At 44.2% G+C, this 17,053-nt stretch overlaps 1 protein-coding gene across 2 annotated transcripts in view; it reads right to left on the bottom strand.

Annotated features, from left to right (window-relative positions):
- Positions 1 to 10,698: 10,698 nt before the first annotated feature.
- PPME1 (protein phosphatase methylesterase 1) overlaps positions 10,699 to 17,053 on the bottom strand; it is a 77,717-nt gene continuing 71,362 nt past the window's right edge. Inside the window, exons 12-14 of one of the 2 annotated variants that reach the window (XM_036861446.1) lie at positions 13,966 to 14,030; positions 13,267 to 13,334; positions 10,699 to 11,925 (exon numbers count right to left, since the gene is read on the bottom strand). In XM_036861446.1, the coding sequence (XP_036717341.1) occupies positions 11,907 to 11,925; positions 13,267 to 13,334; positions 13,966 to 14,030 (152 nt within the window). In that variant the 3' untranslated portion in view covers positions 10,699 to 11,906. The remainder of the gene's footprint in view (positions 11,926 to 13,266; positions 13,335 to 13,965; positions 14,031 to 17,053) is intronic. The other variant, XM_036861447.1, reaches the window with a different exon arrangement.

Raw genomic sequence — 17,053 nt, forward strand, 5'->3', positions numbered from 1 at the left:
ATAAATAAAAATAAATAAAAAGATACTAAAAACAAACAATCAGACAAAGATATCACAAAAAAAGGAAAATTACAGGCCAGTATCACTGATGAACATCAATGCAAAAAACCTCAATGAAATGCTAGCAAACCAACTCCAACAATACATTAAAAGGATCACACACCACGATCAAGTGGGCTTTATCCCAGGATGCAAGGATTTTTCAATATCTGCAAATCAATCAGTGTGATACACCATATTAACAAATTGAAGAATAAAAACCATATGATCATCTCAATAGCTGCAGAAAGAGCTTCTGATAAAATTGAACATCCATTTATGGTAAAAACTCTCCAGAAAGTGGGCACAGAAAGAACACACCTCAACATAATAAAGGCCATATATGACAAACCCACAGCTAACATCATACTCAATGGTGAAAAGCTGAAAGCATTTCCTCTAAGATCAGGAACAAGACAAGGATGCCCATTCTCACCACTTTTATTTAACATAGTTTTGGAAGTCCTAGCCACAGCAATCAGAGAAGAAAAAGAAATAAAAGGAATCCAAATTGGAAAAGAAGAAGTAAAACTGTCACTGTTTGCAGATGACATGATACTATACACAGAAAATCCTAAAGACACTACCAGAAAACCACTAGAGCTCATCAATGAATTTGGTAAAGTTGCAGAAAAATTAACACACAGAAATCTGTTGCATTTCCATACACTAACAACGAAATACCAGAAAGAGAAATTAAGGAAACAATCCCATTTACCATCACATCAGAAAGAATAAATACCTAGGAATAAACCTACGTAAGGAGGCAAAAGACCTATACTCTGAAAACTGTAAAATGCTGATGAAAGAAACTGAAGACGACACAATCAGATGGAAAGATATACCATGTTCTTGGATTGGAAGAATCAATACTGTTAAAATGACAGTACTACCCAAGGCAATCTACAGATTCAACACAATCCCTATCAAATTACCAATGGCATTTTTCAGAGAATTAGAACAAAAAATTTTTAATTTATATGGAAACAAAGATGTCTCTGAATAGCCAAAGCAATATTGAGAAAGAAAACTGGAGCTTGAGGAATCAGGCTCCCTGACTTCAGACTGTACTACAAAGCTACAGTAATCAAAACAGTATGGTACTGGCACAAAAACAGACATATAGATCAATGGAAAAGCATAGAAAGCCCAGAAATAAACCCACTCACTTATGGTCAATTAATCTACGACAAAGGAGGCAAGAATATACAATGGAGAAAAGACAGTCTCTTCGATAAGTGGTGCTGGGAAAATTGGACAGCTACATGTAAAAGAATGAAATTAGAACACTTCCTACCACCATACACAAAAATAAACTCAAAATGGCTTAAAGACTTAAACATAAGATATGACACCATAAAACTCCTAGAAGAGATCGTAGGCAAAAAATTCTCTGACATAAATCATACCAATGTTTTCTTAGGTCAGCTTCCCAAGGCAATAGAAATAAAAACAAAAATAAACAAATGGGACATAATCAAACTTACAAGCTTTTGCATAGCAAAGGAAACCATACACAAAACAAAAGATAATCTATGGAATGAATGGGAGAAAATATTTGCAAATGATGAGACTGACAAGGGATTAATTTCCAAAATATACAAACAGCTCATACAGCTCAGTATCAAAAAAACCCAAACAACCCAATCAAAAAGTGGGCAGAAGATCTAAATAGACGTTTCTCCAAAGAAGACATACAGATGGCCAACAGGCACAGGAAAAGATGCTCAACATGGCTAACTATTAGAAAAATGCAAATCAAAAGTACAACGAGGTATCACCTCACACCAGTCAGAATGGCCATCATAAAAAAGTCTACAAATAATAAATGCTGGAGAGGGTGTGGGGAAAAAGGAACCCTCCTACACTGTTGGTAGGAATGTAAATTGGTGCAGCCACTATGGAGGTTCCTTAAAAAACTAAAAATAGAGTTACCATATGATCCAGTGATCCTACTCCTGGGCATATATCCAGAGAAAACTCTAATTCGAAAAGATATATTTACCCCAACATTCACTGCAGCACTATTTACAATAGCCAAGACATGGAAGCAACATAAATGTCCATCAGCAGATGAATGGATAAAGAAGATGTGGTATATATATACAATATAATATTACTCAGCCATCAAAAAGAATGTCTGTCTCTAAAGATCTTAACTAGCCCTCTGTTGTCTGAATTACATGTTATTTTGCTGTGGTTGCTTTGCTCCCATTAGCAATTCTGTCTTTTGGAGCCAACAATTTTTGAAAGGAGTCTCCAGCCTTTTCCCAGGCATTGAAAAGATCTATCCTTTGTGCCTCTAATGCCTAATGGCTAAGAGCCCTGTCAGATGTAGGTACTGAATACACAAACAAATCACCTCAATTCCACAGATATAAAGAGAACACCTATGTGTGACCAGCCCCATGCTTGGTGCCCCATGAGATTCCAATAAAATGAGGAGGTCTGCTCACTGCCCTTAAGGCAAAATTAGCACATGCCCAAATATAAGTATAGAGAATTATATATAATCAAATAGAAAGCTGTGGGCTGCTCACCCTAAGGATCACAGGAGTTGGGAGAAAGGGGAGAACCCTATGGCTGGAGTGGGATGAGAGGGCTTCCACACTGGGACCCCAGGAACACAGAAAGAGTGAGAATGTGCCTGTAGAGGGCGGGGAGCAGCTGCCACCTCAACTGTCCCCCATTCACGCACAAGGGGGCAGGGAGAGCTGTCTGGAAGGAGGAAGTGAGAGGGTGTTGATTCTGGGGGGCCCTTGTCCAGCAATGCCAAGAGGAGCCAGCACAAACTGCCCTTTCATGGAACCACTCAAAGAGTCCCCTGTTCGGGGGCCTTGGTTGCTCAAGCTGGGAGAAGCCAAAGGAGAGGGGGTGAGGTGGGGACAGAGGGACATTTGCCTGCAGACTGCTGTATACTCAGAAAAATGAAATCAGCTAAGGGCTGGGGGAGGAGACAAACATTTATGCCTACTCTGTGCCGGCTATTTTATCTCCCTTATCTTATTCACAACAATTATCATCCCTTTTGGCAAGAGAGGAAAGGAGGCTCAAAGAAAAGACCTCTGCTAGAAGCAGAGCCGGATTTGGAGCTAGGGAGGTCTCCCGCCATCAGCTACTTCTAACCTCTCCTTCCTCATGTTGGGATCCCCACAACTTTCTCCCCCTTAGGAAGCAGAGCCTGCCTCTTTCTCTTCTTCCCCTCTGCCCCATCCTCTTTTATTCCCTTTCTTCATCATGTGACCCTTCCCATCAAATGCTTGATAGGCCTGCTCCCCCTAAGGTCTGAGTGACAGGGTCCTTCTGTCCCTGCCAGGGGCATATTTGCATTTTAAATGGGTAGCCCATGGTGAAATCAAATATAATCTCAAAGGAATGAGGTGTCTTTTTGGTTAAGGATTTAAGGGCATGGATCAGATGGCTCCCCATAGATAACTACTGTCTCTCTCACCACATTTTTGAGATGGGGCATAACTAAAATAATGACCATCACGCCTCCTGTCCAACTGCTTATCATCTTATGGGACCAGAGGGCGGCAGTTACTTTTCCTGGCCCAGAAAGGTGAAGTGACTTGTCCGTAGTTAAACAGCGTGTCAGTGGCAGAGCCAAGACTAGAAGGCAGATTTCTGGGCTCAGAGACCCATGCCTGTCCGCTTCTTGGAACAGGAGCACAGTGGGCAGATGATGGAATCAACCAACCCCTGATGGTGTTTTCATGGGCACAGATTTCATGTGTGGCTGTCACTCATTCATTCAACTAAGCTTTACTGATGTTGCCTCTGTGCCTGGCCCTTTGCTGGGGCTGGAGACGATGACTCTGACTGTCTATCCTTGAAGAGCTCCCAGAGAAGAAAACCCACACAATGACGATACTAGTGGAAAGGGGACAGGCAACATGTTACATGTCCGGAAGGGTATCACTACATCTCTGGTGTGATGGGCTCATGTGACACTTGATTTCGGCCTTGAACAATAAGGAGGTTCGTGTGTGTGTGTGTGTGTGTGTGTGTGTGTGTGTGTGTGTGTGTGTGTGTGTGTGTGTTATGGAGATGTGGGAGCTTATCTCCCTAACTCACAAGTGTATAAAAAAACTCAAAAAATCCATACCCTTCTGATAAATCTAAAAATTTCTTTAGTCTTGAAAATTCAGACACATCATTCAGGAGAGATTTTCTCTAACTCTGTGTTCTTTAATCTGTTTCAGAAAACAGATTTTTTTCCCCCTTACCATATCAAAAATTATATTAAATATTCTTTTAAAAATTACACATTGTCCCCTAGGGGATGCCATCAGCCTAGAAATTCCCACAATGCTCTCCAGGTTCTAGAGTTCTGGAATTTCTATTTTTAACCCTCTTGCAACAGAAAAGGAAATAGGAATTGTCAGTGGGCTCATCCTGGAGGAGCAAGGCAATCTATCCTGCTGCCTCTGCTCAGTCAATTCTCTCTCTGGTTGCCACTGAGCCTGTTAGTCCTCTGGTGCTTGAGGCCAGAGAAAGCCATCCTCTCTCTCAGTTCCCTGAGTCCCTCTGGCTCTTGGGGTTGTGGGCCTGGGGACAGGCAGGGCCAGCCTCCAGTGCCTGGGCCAGCCAGCATCAGCCCACATTCCTAATTCCAGAGCCCTCTATGGGGGCTCTGCCCGGGGTCACCCCACGCACTCTCTCCCGCATCTAGCTGTCTTGGAATACAAAAACTACAGAATCACAATGAAGTACCACTTCACACTTAGTAGTATGGCTATAATTTTTTTTTTTTTAAAAAAAAGAAAAATACTAAGTGTTAGAGAGGATGTGGAGAAATTGGAACCCTCATGCATTGCTGATGTTGCAGCTGCTGTGAAAAATGGTTTGTCAGTTCCTCAAAAACTTAAACATGGAAATACCATAGAACCCAGTAATACCTCTCCTAGGTATATACCCAAAAGAACTGAGAGCAGGGACTTCAAAATAAATATTTATACACCCATGCTCACAGCAGCATTATTCACAATAGCCAAAAGGTGGAAACAACCCAAGTATGTATAACAACAGATGAATGGATAAACAAAATGTGGCATGTACATGCGATGGAATACTATTCAGCCACAAAGAGGAATGAAATTTTGATACATGATTTAACACGGATGGATCTTGAAAACATTATGCTAAGTGCAATAAACCAGACACAGAAGAACAATTATTGTATGATTCCACCTATATAAGGTACCTCGAATAGACAAACTCACAGAGACAGGAAGTAAAATAGAGGTTCCCAGGAGCTGGGGGCAGGGAGAAAGGGGGAGCTGTTGTGTGACCTTGGGCAAATCACTTTCCTTACCAGAGCTCTCATTTCCTCATCTGTAGGGTGGCATTGCTAATCTGTCTGCCTTACCCACTCCACAGAGTTGTGAGGTCTCAAAACGCTGTAAATGTGCTCTGTAAATGGCACATACTGTATTGTGTCAATTATTCTAAGTTTACATTTGATTAGCCATTGATATGCGGTATCATCATTGATCATCAGGAAAAAACTTTCTCCCCCCATTGCTCAGCTAACTACCCAGTTAACTGTTCCCTCCATCCACCCGTAAGAGGCCAGCCACTTGACTAGTCTCAGGTTCCAAGGTTTCACCTGGCTACAGGCTGGGGTTTCTAGCAAACTGCTGGGAGAGGAAGCCAGCTCTAGGAATATCGGAGCCTCTTGAGTTTACATAACTTTCTGAGCCCGGGACCCAGACCGAGAATGTGTTGACTCTGGCCGCTGATGGGGCAGCCAGCTGGGGCGAGAGAAGAGCTGGCTCGAAGATTACAAACAAAACACTGTCTCTGCAGGAAAGAGTATGATTGCTGTTTGCTTTCTCTACTCCTGTTGTAGATTCTCTTCTTGCTTTCCCCTTGTTAAAAGTCGTGACCTTTTAACTCCCCACCCCCAGTTCTGATGGCAGGCCCTTGAATCCAGCTTAAGGGTCCTTGGAACCTCACTGTCCAAATCAGTTTGTCTTGTTCATTCCATCTCTAAAATAGTGAGCCTTTCTCCTTCTCTCACCCTGCAGCCACTGTAAGTATACCCTTGCCTTTTACCTAGACGACCACTGCCTCTTTACTGCTCTCCCTGCCTCTAGTCTGGTGCCTGCCAGTCCCTCTACACGGATTACCAGAGTGACTTTCCTTAACTTCTGGCAACTCCCCATCTTGCCACTCAAGGCCTTTATATCCTGCCTCCTGCAGCCTCTCCTGTTACAGCTTTTACTCCAGCCATACTAATTGTACTAATCTACCAGCTGTATCAGACTGACTTGCAAGTCTCCTGGGCTTGTGTACGCTGCCCCCTCTTCCTGCAATGTATTTCCCTTCTTTCTCCACCTCCATTTTGTGATGATGCTTCAAAGCTCAACTCAGATGCTACCTACTTTGTGAAACTATCCCTGACCTGTTTCCAAAGAGGTTTACCTGTCCCTTTCTCTTTATACAATGTGGGCAGTGTTTCTATAATGGTCTCTCTAGACTATGAGCTCATTTGAAGGGTCTCATTATTTGTTTATCTCTGTCTCCAGAGTCCACTGGAGGCTTGGCACAGAATAACTGCTCAGGTTTGCTTAATCAGCAAATAAATGTTCATAACTGCAGATTTAGAAGAGGATAACACCAACAAGTCATGCCCAGCTCTCCTCATGCCTTTGAGTCTTCTCAATCTCAAGATTCTCCACCCTCAACATTAGATCTGTGTCTACCCATTTGCCTACCTTCTTCTTTCGGGCATTTCTCCTTGGACACTCTTTAGAGTGTGTGTCTGACAGAACGGCCCCTGATTTGACCGAAATAAGTTCCTTCTGGCTCTGTAGAACTCCTTCATTCAAAGGGTCCGAGGGTCTCCTTTATTTTCTTCCTGAGTATGGAGTGCTGATCTGTAGGCTTCACAAGGATGTTGTTACATCCAGAACATAGCAGGTGCTCCTTAAAGATACGTTATGTGAACATATGAATGGTCCCTTCTCTGCTGGGGTATAGTGGACCACTCAAAGATGCTGCCATCTCCTAGCCATGTCTGTGGGCAAGTCATTTCACATCTCTGAAATTCAATTTCCTTGCCTTAGAGGGAGGAGATATGGGGATATATGTATAGGTATAGCTGATTCACTTTGTTACAAAGCAGAAACTAACACACAAGTAAAGCAATTATACTCCAATAAAGATGTTAAAAAAAAAATTTCCTTGCCTTTAAATTGGGGAAAAACTGGACACCTACATGTAAAAGACTGAAATTAGAACATTCTCTAACACCTCAAAATGGATTAAAGACCTAATAAGATAAACTCAAAATGGATTAAAGACCTAAATGTAAGACCAGATACTATGAAGCTCCTGTAGGAAAACATAGAACACTCTTTGACATAAGTCACAGCAATATTTTTTTGGATCTGTCTCCTAGAGTAATGGAAATAAAAGCAAAAATAAACAAATGGGGCTTCCCTGGTGGCACAGTGGTTAAGAATCCGCCTGCCAATGCAGGGGACATGGGTTCGATCCCTGGTCCGGGAAGATCCCACATGCCGCGGAGCAACTAAGCCCATGCACCACAACTACTGAGCCTGCGTGCCGCAACTACTGAAGCCCGTGCGCCGAGAGCCCGTGCTCCACAACAAGAGAAGTCACCACAATGAGAAGCCCACACACCTCAACGAAGAGTAGCCCCTGCTCACGGCAACTATAGAAAGCCCGTGCACAGCAACAAAGACCCAATGCAGCCAAAAATAAATAAATAAATAAATTTATTAAAAATAAAATAAAATAAACAAATGGGACCTAATTAAACTTAAAAGCTTTTGCACAACAAAGGAAACCATAAACAAAACGAAAAGACAACCTATGGAATGGGGAAAATATTTGCAAACAATGCAACCGACAAGGGATTAATTTTCAAAATATACAAACAGCTCATAGAGCTCAATATCAAAAAAACAAACAACCCAATCCAAAAATGGACAGAAAATCTAAATAGACATTTCTCCAAAGAAGACATACAGATGGCCAACAGGCACATGGAAAGATGCTCAAGGTCACTAACTATTCGAGAAATACAAATCAAAACTACAGTGAGGTATCACCTCACACCGGTCAGAATGGCCATCATCAAAAAAGTTGACAAATAATAAATGCTGGAGAGGGTGTGGGGAAAAAGGAACCCTCCTACACTGTTGGTAGGAATGTAAATTAGTACAGCCACTATGGAAGACAGTATGGAGGTTCCTTAAGAAACTAAAAACGGAGTTACCGTATGATCCAGCGATCCCACTCCTGGGCATATATCTGGAAAAGACAAAAACTCTAATTCGAAAAGTTAAATGTACCCCAATGTTCACTGCAGCACTATTTACAACAGCCAAGATATGGAAGCAACCTAAATGTCCATCAGCAGATAAATGTATAAAGATGTGGTATATATATATATATATATATGTGTGTGTGTGTGTGTGTATATGTATATACAATGGAATATTACTTAGCCATAAAAAGGAATGAAGTAATGCCATTTGCAGCAACATGGATGGACCTAGAGATTATCACATTAAGTCAGACAAAGACAAATATCATATGATATCACTTATATGTGTAATCTAAAAAAAAAATGATACAAATGAACTTATTTACAAGACAGAAATAGACTCACAGATATAGAAAACAAATTTATGGTTACCAAAGGGGAAAGGTGGGGGTGGGGAGGGATAAATTAGGAGTTTGGGATTAAAAGATACACACTACTATATGTAAAATAGAAAACAACAAGGACCTACTGCATAGCACAGGGAACTATATTCAATATCTTGTAATAACCTATAATGGAAAAGAATCTGAACAAGAATACATATATATGTGTGTATAACCGAATCACTTTACTGTACACCTGAAACTAACACAATGCTGTAAATCAACTATACTTCAACTTAAAAATATAATTTATGTGAACTTTAAAAAAAAAAAATAATAATAAATAAACTGGGGATAATGCCCATACTTCTCAAGAATACAAAGGACAAAGATGTAAGTAACTAGCACAGTATCTAACACAAAGCTCAATGAACATTTCATTCATTCTCAGTCTCCATCCATCAAGGCTGGTCATCATCCTCTTGCCAGGTATCTGCACCAAAAAGAACTCTGACCAGGGTCCCCTATATTGTGTGAAGCGTGAAGAGGAAGCAACCTAGGTTTGAATTCTGACACCACCACTTCTGAGCTATATAAATTTGGACCTAATGCCTACCTGTAAAAGGAACATAACATCACTTACCTCATAGGGTTGTCATGAGGATTAAATAGATATGTGTAAAGTGAATTAGCTGATGATCAACTTTGATGACTATTATGACTTGCCTGGTGAACAAAAGTGTCTGATGTGTGTCCCTGAAAACCGTGCATTTGACTATGCTGCCCCCCTGTAGAGAGTGCACACAGCCCAGCAAAGAGACCTTGGCCCGCTCCTTTCCCCACCCCACCCTCAAAGGGCTTGGTGGGAGGATGCAGATCACACACAAGGCACTTTTCTTCTCTGCTAGGGAGCTCATGCTTTACTCAGAAATATTTAGTGAACATCTAAACCAGAACTTCTCAGGATTAATGTGCCTGTTGGAATGCAGATTAGTACCGACTCAATAGCTCTGGGGTAGGGACAAAATCTTTAACAAGCTTCCAGATGATACTGATGCTACTGGCCCACAAACCACTCTGAGTAAAAGAAGGTCTTAAATATAATATGGGATTGACATGACAGGAACTATTTATTAAGTGCCTACCCTGTGTCAGTTACTGAGAGAGCCACTTAACCTATATTTACTTGCATAGTCCTCAAGACGCCCTGGCGTAAATACTATTGATCTCCATTTTTCCGATGAGGAAACTGTAGCACAAAGAGAGAGAGTACGCAGCTATCTCATACAGCCAGTAAGGGATGGGCCTTAGGTTCTAATTTAGGCAGCCTGGCCCCAAAGCCTACTAGGAAGAGGACTCCAACAGTATGTAGAGGATAACCAGGGGAAGGGCTGAGGCAAGGAAAGGAGACATCATAGAACAGAGAATGGACAGGGTTTGGTCGTAGACTGGATATGGATGTAAGAGAGGGTGCCATCTGGGGCACTTTGGCTGCCTGGTTTGGACAAGTGGAGAGATGGTGGTATCTATCACTACTGAGCTAGGAAACGTGGGTGGAAGAACAAGTTTTAGGGGGAAGGTGAGTTCGGTTTTAGGAATGGTCAATATGAGTGGCTTTTGGACATCTGGGAGATATGGAGAAGTAGATGGACCTAGAGTATCTAGGTATCTAGTAACTCTAGAAGTATCCAGAGTTCAGGAGATAATCTAGGTTGTAGACAAAGTTTGGGTGTTGGCAGATTTGAAGCCCTGAGTGCCTGAGGTCATGTGGACGGTGTACAGACTGTCCTGTTCTGGGCCAAAGTCAACACAGCAAATAACTGGAAGAGATGGGACTGGAATATAGTCTCCCGGGCTGCAGTGGAGGCTGGTTCTCTCCATTCCACTGGGCATTATGGATCTGGGAAGCAGGCAGAGCATAAGATGTTGATAGGCTGCAGGAAAGAGGTTTTTCTGGTGCTCTATGGTGACCAAATCCAGTGAAATGTTCCCTGCCCCCAGATCAACAGAAATAAGGACAACTCCATAAAGACCAGATAGTGAAGATTAGGAGATTTATTTTCTTTAAACAAGATCATAAATAACAAAGAAACAAAGTAGGTCCCAGACTTCAGACCCTGCAGCAGGACAGGGATAGGAAGTTGTTGGGTCGAAAGGTGGAGGGGGCTACGCATCACCTAAGACAGTCACAGAAAAGATGGGCTGCAGGAGACTGCCCCTCCCTGCCCTTGGGAATGGCGTGCCTGGGCAGCAGGGGGAGGCTGAAGTGCTGTGATGAGGCAGCTGGAAGAGGGCAAATATTGAGGATGCTGGGCTGTACTGTTTCTATGAAGAGTAACATGGAAACCACAAATGGCTATGATAAGCTGTGGGTCTAGAAAAGGCAAGCGGGCACTCTGCACACCTCCAGGGACCAATTATGAAAATGGTTCAATTTGATTCTTAAAAACAACTCCACGGGCCTTAGCCTGTGGCTTTGTGCGTGGGCTGTATTCAACCTGGGTTGCCCTGTGGCAGGTGAGGGCTCAAGAGACCCCTGGAGCAGCCTGGCCTCAGCCCAGGGCAGGTGCCCAGACCTGTGGGAGTGGGACCGTGGGCCCTCCCCAGATGGGAGGCCATGTGCTTGGACTGGCTGGGCCTGATTTTCAGGCTGGTTTCTTGTGATGCTATCCACCCCCCACCCCTGTACCTAAGGATGAGATCCTGGCCTCTCTGGGTCTTCCAAGCCTAGAATAGTAAGACGGGGATAAAAAGGTACCTGGACTGGTATTTTATTTAAAAGGGAAAAATAAGGACCATCCCGCACGTGGTCCATCCCATGAGGTAGGGCAGGACCATGGCAAGAACAATCTCAAGGAATGGAGGTCCCTGAGCCTGGGAAACATATGGACGCAGGTGCATTGCCTAATGCCAGGAATAGGGGCCCAGGGTGGCAGTTCTGATGGAGGCTTCACCCTAGGCAAGGCAGGGAGGACAGGCAGGGGCTACCCCTGAACAGGGAAGGGATAGGAGCTGGGGAGCCTTAAACTGGGGAGACCAATTTTGGTCAAAGGCCCTGGAAAACAATGCTTTCGGCAGGAATACACGAAAGGGTTTGTACATCTGGGGATGCCCGTCTATAGGGAGCCGGTGTCACATGGTCGGGCAGGATGGTGAGGAGGAGACAGCGGCATCACAGTGGCCTCTGGTGCGATGTATTTACAACAGAGCTCAGTGTTGAGGGAGGGAAGGAGAGCAGGTCACTAACAGCCAGGAAACACACTGTGAAGAGTAGAAAGAGAATGGAAAACAAATGTGACCGTCACTAGCTTTCCCCCTGCTTACCCTGTCTCATCCAGGAAACCCTCCCTAATGATCACCAAGGCCTTTGTAGATCTCTCCCACCTCTTCTCAGCCCCATCCAGGGCTAGACACAGGGTCTGCTCTCAGGGTACTGCCGATTTGACCACAGCTCCAAATGGGCCAGGGGCCCCAAACACTGCTTATTAAGTGAAACTAAGTCTTTATTTTGATACCTGGGATCCATCAATGGTCAGCTGCTTGAGGGGTGGTTTGGCATAAGGGAATCACTTGTGTGGCTCACTGTACCAGGCTCCTGTCCTCATTTCCAATGCCTACCCTGCTCTGTCATCCACACCTCCTAGGCCCTGGCATTCAGAACTCCCTAATGCAGAAACCCTTTCTTTTTCTTCAACATTTTTTCTTCTTCAAACTTCCTGACGGTGGGGAACAAGTTCCCCTAGACCATCATCAAAATCAGATAAGAGACTTCCCAACTGGCAGGTGTGACTCTTCATTAGGACCTTGGGCTCTCTGAGGATCAGGGGCCTTCTGTAGCAAAGACTGGGAGCTCCCTGAGGTGGGGCCGGGACCGTGTGTTTTGGGTCACCATGCCTCTTTTCCTCCTCCTCAACAAAGAGACCTACTATGTCTGCCTAATCACACGGAGAGCTTCCCAGGATGAGGGGCATCCTTGTTCCTCTAGACCCAGTGGTTCTCAACTGGGAATGACTTTGCCTCTCCTGAGACACTTGGTAAAATCTAGAAACATTTTTGCCTGTCACAGCTGTGTGTGTTCGGGGGTGCTACCGGCTTCTGGTACGTAAAGGCCAGGGATGTTGTTCAACATGCTACAGTGCACAGAACAGCCCGCACCACAAAGGATTACCCACCCCAAATGTTACTAGTGCTGGGGTTGGAAACCCTGCTCCGGATCTCTACACAGCCTCAAGGCCTGCCCCACCTTCCTTGGCAGCAGGGCAGGAGAAGGCATATAGAACTTCTCTAAGAGCCTGGAAAAGGACGGATTCCCATCCGAGCCTCCAAAGGAAGGGGCATCTCAAGAAGAAGTACGCATCACGGTGAGGGTGGGGGACTAGGCATCATTTAATGTCAGCTAGGCAACAACTCACTGAACCAGAGCACATGGAAAGAACCAACCATGGCTTTGCAGAAACACACACGCTGGGCTCTGTGTTGAAGAGGAAGAAGAAAGGCAAGGTGACCTAAACCAGGCAGGGGTAAGGCAGAGATATCTATAACCTCGCAAATCTCTCTTTGTTGGAGCACTGCTGGGCTCCTTAAACCTTTGTACTTCCTTACCACTGGAATCCACCGATGGGCTCTGCAAACCTGTGCCGAATCAGGAAAGTGGCAACAGCTTCAGCTACCTGGAAAAGGGAGAGATATTCCAGGCCATGTTAAGGGTAGCAACGGGGTTCATCCTTGGAGGTCTGGTGGGCTTCTGTTGGAAGGTAAGGCTCTCTGGTGGACTCATGGGTCCTACTTACAGTTCTGAGGAGCCTGAAATCAAAAGGACCTGGGTCCTGGCAGGGCTGGGAGACTCCTCCTCACCATTTGCCAGGGATGGGTCCAGAGAAGTCAAGAGGAATGATATGAAGGCTTATTTATGCCCTTAGAGTTACAAAGCACTTTTTTCCTACAGGAGGAGCACATATTAATTCCTAACTGTGACTGTGGTTTAGGGAGCAGTTTCTACCCCAATTATCCCTTCTACCATCTGGCTTTCGGGGGCAATGGAGAAGCAGAGCTTAAGATCTTAACCATAGGGCCCTGGGTGAAATAGCAGGGTGCCAGTAACTCCTCAGCCCATACACACAAAGCCAAGACCAGAAGCAGCTGCCAGGGAGAGGTCTGGGGAGCTGGTGGAGTCCCATCTGTGTAGGCCCCACAGCAGCTGCTGCAGGCGACACAGGCTGACTCAGAGGCTGGTTCTATCTTCTGTGAGATCCACAGTTATTCTCATGTTGTCCTTTTACAGTCATCAAGCACCAGACTCACCTTGTCTGGAGCGTCCTCATGGACTGCATGGCCACACTGGGGTAGGACCTGCATCTGGAACTTCCCTGGGGAAGATACAAACCAAAGCCACCTCAGGGACTATAATGGTCCTCTCCTTACCATCTCTGCAGCCTCACAGGTCACTCCAGGAGGCCAGGACTCCCCCATCCCCTCCCTGCCAATACTCTGGACCCAATTAGCCTTTGAGGAGGATGGTAATACTTGAAATTGTAACCTTGAGCAAATCATTTTCCCTTCACTTTTTCCTTCTGCATCTATTTAGTATGCTTTTACTTTGGGCCAGACACATAGAAACAGTTCCTGTATACACTACAGTCTAGTGGGAGAGCAAAACATAAAAACCAACATTTTAATGCCGCATGTAGTTCCTATGATAACACAGAGCATATGGAACTGGAAAAACACAGGAAGAGGGGCTTTGCAATCAAGTAGGGATCCAGGAAGGCTTCCCACACAGAAAAAATAACTTACACAAAGAAAGAAGGATGAAATGGTATTTGCTCCTGAAAAGAAAAACTTTGGCATGGTGCTCATGAGAGTTAACAATGAGGCTGGAGAGGTAAGCAGGGACCATACCATTAAGGGATTTGTAGGCTATGTTAAGGACTTTGAGATTTATTATTACAATAATAAGTTACCATTTGAGTGCTTAACTATGTGCCAGACATGGTACTAGGCACTTTCTCACACTGTCCTGTAGAACACTGTAAGCTCACAACTAATGTGATAGTTATTAAGAATGAACAGAAATGATTGATAAAGCAAGATCTCTAAGGAGACTAAAGAATATGGGACCCAGAGCTCCCATAGGTAGAGAGAGCAGACTCTCAGAGCCTCAGTGTCTCCATTTACAAAATAAGGGAGTAAGCTCTGGAAGTCCTTCTGGTTTTCACATTCTGGGATTCTTACCCCAGTTACACAGTGCTTTAAAATTTTTTTTTCAAAATACTCACCTATCCATTTTTTAAGTTGATTCTCAAATTTACCCTATAAAATTAAGCAGGACAAATACTGAAATTCTTTTTTGAGATGATGAAACCAAGGCCATGATTAGTGAAGTGATTTGCCCAAGGCCACTTAATTAGTCAGCAGAGGAACTAAGACCATTCCCTCCAGTAAGGTCCTGCTTATGCTCCTCTTCCTGCAGTAAGCTGCCTCTGGGTGCTCCAGCCTAGTCCCCTCTCCACTGTGTCTCCTAATGTACTACTGTTAATGCATTTAATGGATCCAAACACAGAGCAGCTTGTGCCCCTGTTGGTCTGTAAGCTAATATCTATATGCCACTGGTGCTTGCCTCCGCAGGAGTGTGTCATTTCTGTAAGAACAGGGCTAATATCACTACTTGCTCTATATCCCTAATAGGGCCCAAGCCAGGGCTAGATATTAAATAAGTGCTTAGTAAGTCTTGGATGAATGAACGATTGAGCAAATAACCTGATAAACCTTACAACTCAAACCTTGATGACTGGCGGTGCATTTTTCACTCCTCTTTGGAAGAGTGGGTATAAGGAATCAGGGAGAACTCACATACACTAACAATACTGTACCCAGTACACATAAAATAACATAATCATGGGTAATCCTCACAATTATTCTATGAGGTGGGCATATTTCCAACTCCCCGACAATTTTTTTTTTTTAATTTATTTTTGCCTGCGTTGGGTCTTCGTTGCTGCACGCAGGCTTTCTCTAGTTGCTGCGAGCGGAGGCTACTCTTCATTGCGGTGCGTGGGCTTCTCATTGCGGTGGCTTCTCTTGTTGCGGAGCATGGGCTCTAGGTGCGCGGGCTTCAGTAGTTGTGGCACGTGGGCTCAATAGTTGTGGCTCGCAGGCTCAGTAGTTGTAGCACATGGGCTTAGTTGCGATCTTCTGGGACCAGGGCTCGAACCCGTGTCCCCTGCATTGGCAGGTGGATTCTTAACCACTGTGCCACCAGGGAAGCCCCTCCCTGCCAATCTTACAGATGAGGAACTTTAGGTTCAGAGAGCCTAAATCATTCACCTAAGTTGCACCATAAATGAGTGCTGGATTTCTAGGATTCAGTAACTAATTCAGCTGGTTTAAACAGTGCTGGGAAGGCTGTGGTTTGGAATCTGTGGTGATTTAGCCATTTCCTTTTGTTTTATGGATGTCATTCCTCATCCCAGCCATTTACTCTCTATACATACTCATGGGATGCTTTGAAAGAGAAGGTGGTCTTGGCATAAACCTTACTGGGGAAACAGGAGGGATTTAATGAGGTATCAGGAGTGCCTCCTGGACACAATGAAGCCATCATTTATTTTACTTCACCCACATTTTCTCATTTAAACCTCACACAGTTGAATTGAGATATTTCATTATCTCCATTTGATAGGTGAAGAAACTCAGAATTAAGGAAGTTAGCAATCCACTCAGGCCACAAAACCAGTAAGAGTGATTCAAACCCAGGACTGTCTGCTTCCAAGGCTGGTGATCAACACTGATTCCAAATGCTATTCTAGTCGAGATTAACTGCTTTCAGATAGTATCAAGAGCTATGTCTGATTCTTCTGTGTGCCCAGCATCAAGCACAGGTCTTACACAGAAAGAGTGCTTAGAAAAGGTTTGCTTAATTGAATTTAAGGAAAAACGTCTAAGCTCAGAATAACCAACATCAGGACTTCTCTGGTGGCACAGTGGTTAAGAATCCGCCTGCCAATGCAGGGGACTGGGGTTTGAGCCCTGGTCCGGGAAGATCCCACATGCCGCAGAGCAACTAAGCCCATGCACCACAACTACTGAGCCTGCACTCTAGAGCCCACGAGCCACAACTACTGAGCCCACGTGCCACAACTACTGAAGCCCACGCGCCTAGAGCCCGTGCTCCGCAACAAGAGAAGCCAACAAAATGAAAAGCCCATGCACCACAACGAAGAGTAGCCTCCGCTTGCCGCAACTAGAGAAAGCCCACGTGCAGCAATAAAGACCTGACGCAGCCAAAAATAAATTTAAAAATTAACTAATTAAAAAAAAAACCAGAATTACCAACATCAGTGCCAAAAAAGTTACATAGTCCCAGCCCATGGTCCTGCTCAAGGCCTCAGGA

This window comes from Balaenoptera musculus, chromosome 8 (assembly GCF_009873245.2).
Source record: "Balaenoptera musculus isolate JJ_BM4_2016_0621 chromosome 8, mBalMus1.pri.v3, whole genome shotgun sequence".
Taxonomy (NCBI): Eukaryota; Metazoa; Chordata; class Mammalia; order Artiodactyla; family Balaenopteridae; genus Balaenoptera; species Balaenoptera musculus.